Source organism: Vanacampus margaritifer, chromosome 1, assembly GCF_051991255.1.
Source record: "Vanacampus margaritifer isolate UIUO_Vmar chromosome 1, RoL_Vmar_1.0, whole genome shotgun sequence".
Taxonomy (NCBI): Eukaryota; Metazoa; Chordata; class Actinopteri; order Syngnathiformes; family Syngnathidae; genus Vanacampus; species Vanacampus margaritifer.
Window position 1 is genome coordinate 20760286 of NC_135432.1, and position 6000 is coordinate 20766285.

The 6000-nt window shown below is 43.3% G+C and overlaps 1 protein-coding gene across 3 annotated transcripts in view; it reads right to left on the reverse strand.

The window, feature by feature from the left end:
• The window catches only part of cpne5a (copine Va), a 90030-nt gene extending 85359 nt beyond the window's left edge, over window positions 1–4671 (reverse strand). For 2 of the 3 annotated variants that reach the window (XM_077582053.1, XM_077582044.1), the window contains exon 1: window positions 4354–4671. In XM_077582053.1, the coding sequence (XP_077438179.1) occupies window positions 4354–4466 (113 nt within the window). In that variant the 5' untranslated portion in view covers window positions 4467–4671. The remainder of the gene's footprint in view (window positions 1–4353) is intronic. The other variant, XM_077582062.1, reaches the window with a different exon arrangement.
• Between the last annotated feature and the right edge of the window lie 1329 nt (window positions 4672–6000).

The following is a 6000-nucleotide window of genomic DNA, read 5'->3' on the forward strand; positions in this document are numbered from 1 at the left end:
TTGGCAGCTCAAGCCTGACTCGAGTCAAGTCATGTGACCTGCTCGCCCACGTCTGCAGATCAGCCTGTCGAAACAGCTGTGTGAAGAGTCATCTTATCAACGACTTGGCGCAAAGCCCTCAGAACGAGGAGGGAGATTCTCGGGTGATCACCGGCTGAACCTGGAGCCAAACCAATCGCGCAGCCATGTGCCGTAATGGCGATACACACTTGCTTTGATAAGACCCTCGTCTGACGCCCACCCTCATGTCACACTTTTTCTTCATCCAATGGTCTCTTGCAGCAATATTGGCAGATAAAATAAGAAAGCCTTTAGGGCTGCACGCTACAATTCAATTCCAAGTGCTCGGCAATCTCGGAGTTTCAGGCTGACTAAATGAATTACACAGCATTGTGGAGTCTCTCTGCTACACAACACCCACTTGTTTCTTTTGTCTCTAAACACACTTTGACAGTCTGTGTTCTATGGTGTCATTTATTATTATTTGAAGTAATTATTCAGTTTTCTTTGGGAGGGGGGGGGGGGTGCAACATGCGCAAAAAACAGCTGGATATATATAAGTAGAGTCCTCGATTCCAGTTTCAATGATCAACACAAAACTGGGCGGACATGTCAGTTATAACAGGACACAAGAAACAAATCTTAAGGACCCATGAGCCAGACATTCAACAATTATACATTAATAAAATAGTTATTGCCGCATTTTTTGCTTCATTTCAATGGACATGCTACTCCTTCAGGTGTGAGCGACCTCGTCACCAGGGGGCAGTAAAATACTAGCCTGGCAAGCCACGGTCTGGACAGGCTTCTATTGACTGCTGTTCAAAACAAACTGTGCAATTACATTTGTTTATTTTCTATGACGTATTCTTCGTGAGTAGCGTCACTCTTCGGCAGCGGAAGTCCATTCCAACATTCAAAATGGCGCACAAGAGATACGATAATTTCCTTTCATTCGGCATTGAAGGGGAAGTCATCCTTAAATATTTCATATGTGACCTCACTAGTCTAAACTTAACATTCTGAATAATATTACATTTGTAGAATCTGAGTTATGCAGCAAAATGCAGCTATTTTTATCCTTCTCAGGGGGCAGCCATTTTGTCACTTGCTGTTGACGGAAGATGACATCACAGTTGCTCAGGGCTCAGGCAACAAACAATCACAGCCCCCCTGTTTTCTATAGTGTTTATCAGCGTTTTTTGGAACATTTTGGGGGGTGTTAATTTTTTTTTTTTTCCCCAATATCCGTGGTTGTGAATTATACACAGATTTGAACTTTTCGTGGATGGAAGCTATACGGTTGTTTCAAATACACAATCTTTGTTCATGTTTAGTTTAACAGTAAACTTCAACTGGGAGTAGCCTTAAAGATACTGTCCGACGTTTGTAAGCACAACATTCAAAACTGACGCTCGAGAAAGCAGAGGAAAGCAGCCAACCAGGAACGAGCGTGAAAGTGGTCCGCCAATCAGGAGCGGGGGTTCGCATAGCCGAATTGGCATATTTAGACAAGACACATGAATCAAACGCCTAACACGTCCACAGAAACAGTCCACCAATAAGGAGTGAAATTTGCATATGCCACTGATAGTAGCTTGCCTCCATGGCTTGGCTGGAACGAAAACAATGAGTCTCCGCCCCTAAACATCCCGGACAGGCCAAAACAAACCTTTCGGACTAAGGGGTTGAAACCTCTTTCCCATCAAACTGCTGCTTGTTGTTAATTTAGTTGAGGTTTGATCACAAATCAACTTAAAAAAAAATCCTCTGAATTATGTGGCTGGCATCTTGAAAATATCTCATAGCAGCACTGTAGTGTGCGCAAGTTTTGTCGTGTCTCGCATCGCTCCCCAGAGGTCTGACCTGTGTGGAAATGAGTCGCTGCGCTGGAGACTGAATCAGACAATCTCTCCCAGCTCACAGGCAGCAGGAATTATTTTTCTATCATAGAAAAGTATGGCCAGAAGCAGGTCTTTGTTTGCAGAGACGTTAATGACAAACAAGGGAGCTGCAGACCGACATTGCCTGGAGGCATCAACACACATCGCAAGCTTTAAGTACAAAAAGGCAAGAAGAAAAAAAATGATCGTGCATCAGGAGGGAAAAACTGAAGTCCAGCTGCTACTCACTACCAGGTTTGTGCGAAATGCAATACAGTACATATTACAAGCTACATATCTTCCTTGAACTAGTTACATGACAATATTGATTTATTTGAACTGTAGCACTACTTTTGCATTACTCATGCAGCGATGAACGGGCTCTCCCACTCTATTTTGAGGACGAATCATCAAAGAATGTTGCGCCCACATTAAACGCTGTCGCTTTTCTGTATAGGAGAGCCGCTTCCGATTCATCTAGGTGAATTCCGTAGTAGGAGTTGCCAAAGTACAAGCCTTGGAATTTGGCCAAAGAGGGATTACATTGCCTTGATGGACCATTTTTCAACTCAAAAACTGTATTTATGTATTTTTAATCTGGATAATTAAACTATTAGATAATGGATGGATTAGACGAGTTAGTCGGCTGAGCGTTACAGCTAGGAGGACACACACTTTACACTGCTTCTTGGCCATCCATGGTCATGAGGACATATGCGAGCATAAATAAATCTCTAGCCCAGAGGAGATCTCAACCTGGGTGGTACAGCGTTGAAGGCGGAGCTGCAGGACCCGTTGTCTGTGCTGCGAGTCCAAAAAAGCTCAAGTATCGCTAAGTGTCTGAAAACTACAACCAATCATCACCAAAATTCATATGTGCATCTCTTCTCATGTCCACGTCAATCTGTAACAATATAAAAACGATTGGCACAATATTTTTAATTTTGTGGAGGTGAGAATGGCTTTTTCTACAACTTGTGCTGACAGTCGCCAAATAAAAAACCCAAAGGCCTATATCACTACTGAGTTTTTCTGAGGTGCGTGAATTTGCTGCATGGCATTGTTTTTACATAGAGAACTATTAAATACAGTAAGTGCCAGTGTTCCGCCCATTCAACAGTTTCTTTCAATGCAAAATGACTGACTTCCTGCTCAATTTCATGCATTTGCATACTATGATGAAGTCTACCCAATTTTGTGCATCTGCACCCTCATTTTGATCATCAAACAAAGACGCCATCCTCTGACCACATTAGTAAGTGAAAGCAAAAAATTCATAATTTATAATCACACATCTGCCTCGTATTCCGATAGGGACTCATTGAGGCTAATTCATATTCTCAAAGAACACTCACACTGACTTACTTCCTCACACCACTCCCTGCAGGTTTCCACCAGAGCAATTCAATCAAAGTTAGGAGGCCGCACCATAAGCGGACCAACAACAAGACGCCAAATGGAGACGGAGGGAGGTGTGATACTCATTCTCTGCTCCTCTCTTGCATGTCTCTCTCATACGTGAAATGAAAGTCATCCATAATGGACCTATGAATGAATAATGAACACAACATAGTAGCTCGGTGAGTGCACCCTGCTGAAATGTTTTAAACGGCAGGCGATGCGAGGATGGAGAGCAGCAGTCACAGCCAGCCCTGCCCCACCCTCAGCAACCAGCATGCGAGCTGGTATTTGGAGGAGGGGTCTCTCGCGGGGGCACAATTGAACATGAGAGATGGAGAAATTGAGCGCTTGAGCTTGTGTGACAAATGCTTCCCAGGCCTGAGAAGCACTTACGACCCCAGGGGGAGGGCGGCTAGTGGGAGCTGACCTGGAGCGAGGCAACTAAACTCCGACACGGTCGATATCGCCAAAACACACTCACACACAAACAGACACGTTATATAACACAGTCTAATGATGACATAAAATTGATTCAATATTACCATAAATTCTTTCAAATGGTATATTTTATGAGAAAAATGATGAAATCGCATCTAAGAATATGACAACCCCCCCCCCCTCAAAAAAAAAGATTGACTGTTGCAATTAAATATTGGAAATGCTCACATTTGACACAAGATTGGAGAAATATTGTAGCTGGTTGAATGTTTGATTAAAAACTGATTAAATATTGCAATAAAATGTTGAAAATGAAATAATTTGGAAAAACTGTCACAATTAATTGTAAACCTTAAAATGTATAATCAAAAAGAAAATATATGGAAAAATTGATTATGAAAATGGAAAAAAAATGTTTTATTGGGGGAAATAGATCAAATCTTGCAAATGCTAAAACGTGCAACAAAAAATAGATTAAATATTGCAGTCATATGTGGTTGAATATATGTTTTACAATAAAAAAAAAATAATAATCAGAGCCTATCATCAAAAACAAAGAATTTCCCCAATGGTAGCCTCATTTTTATGAAATACACTGCAAAATCCAATTTGGTGGCATGCATTCCCTCACCTGCAGGAAACGGTGATCTCCACTTTGGTAGCCGGGATGCTCCCGCTGCTGGGGTCCAAGTCACTCACCGTCGTCGCCGAGCTCTCCACTTTATCCATCACGTCGCCCTCCATGCTGCCGGGAGAGCAAGCCCAGGCTGCCTGGGGTCGAGCCTTGCTATCCGCTGCTCCGGAGTGGCAGAGCCTCTCAAGTGCTGTCCTCCGTGGAAGTAGAGAGAAAGAGCTGGAAAGTTGACGGCGGCAGCGGGCTCACATCAGCCTCCGGGAGCGCTCGGCAGGCGATGAATGCGCGCGGAGGTGTGCTGGTGGTGGAGCGCAAACTGCGAACTCCACCCTCCTCCACCCTCCTCCTCCTCCTCCTCTGCCGCCGCCTCTCCTCTTCTGCGTGCATTCCACTACATGCATGCAGCCGCACATCCGCGCTATCGATCCACTCGCGCATAAATCGTTGCGGGGCTTCAGATTGGCTTGAACAGAAAATAAAGATGGGATGAAAAGTGCTTTGGGAATTAATTGCGCAGTCTCGCTCATGATTGTCTGTCCACGGATTAAACGGGGAGTAAGTAAATTGTAAGGTGATATTGGATATAGGTGAAATTATTCGGTCACGTCATAAAAAAAGGACAATAAAATGTATTTATTGCTTTAAAGGGGGAGTTTTCAGTTAAAAAAAAAACACTTCTTTGTCATATTTTTCATACACTCGTTTTGACTTGACAGTAGCACAAGATAAATATGATCTGTGAGAAACAATAACCATCACCCCATCTCTGGCACCATCTTGTGCCTCGTATTTGATATACAAGAAAGCACGGCGCAAGGGGGAAAAAAAACAACCAATCAGAGACAGAAGGTGTGACTTACAAGGTGTCAATTATTTGTTCTTCAATCTTGGATTGTGGACCAACAAAAAAAAACAACAACTTCAAAATGGTTAAATAGGGCCCTAATTTCTGGTCTAGCGAACAGTAACTGTGCACATTTGTGAAATGATCTCTCTTTTGATATTTTCGTAGATCGGTGCAGTTAAAAAGGTACATTTCCTTCCTTTGGTCCTTCCTCTGGTCTCCTGACAACTTCACGATTCTGGAGGGACTCCATGTATCCGGTAAAGGGTCTTAGATTTATATTTCAGGTGAAATAAACCCGCGCGCGCACACACACACACACACAAAAGAGCAATGATAATGACATGTTGACTCGGGAAGGCTGCCGAATGAATAATACTGGGTTCTCAGAAAAAAAAGGAAAAAAAGGTACGTTTGCGACATTGTGGGAGTGAACACAAACTCTCTTTTTTTTACTGGCCAATGTAAGAAGCTCCTCTCATCCCCTTTAAAGTCAGCACAGGGGAGGCGCACAGTCTTTGACATGGCGGAAGGAAAAAAAGACTCATTTGAGTCTATACAGAAGACCAAAGCGCGTAAAGTAAGTTTATAAAGAGCCGCAAACAGACCGCCATGATTGGATGATGTAGTTGGCCAGGGAAATCACAGATCACTATTGTGAAGTGTGCACTTGAGGGATATGGGGTGTTTTCTTTTACACGTCGCCAGTGGACCTGACAATTTGGTGACTGAAAGCAGACGAGACTTCAGACCAGCTCAGAGCAAGTCTAAGGTCTGCTGCAGGTGATGCAACGCGATTC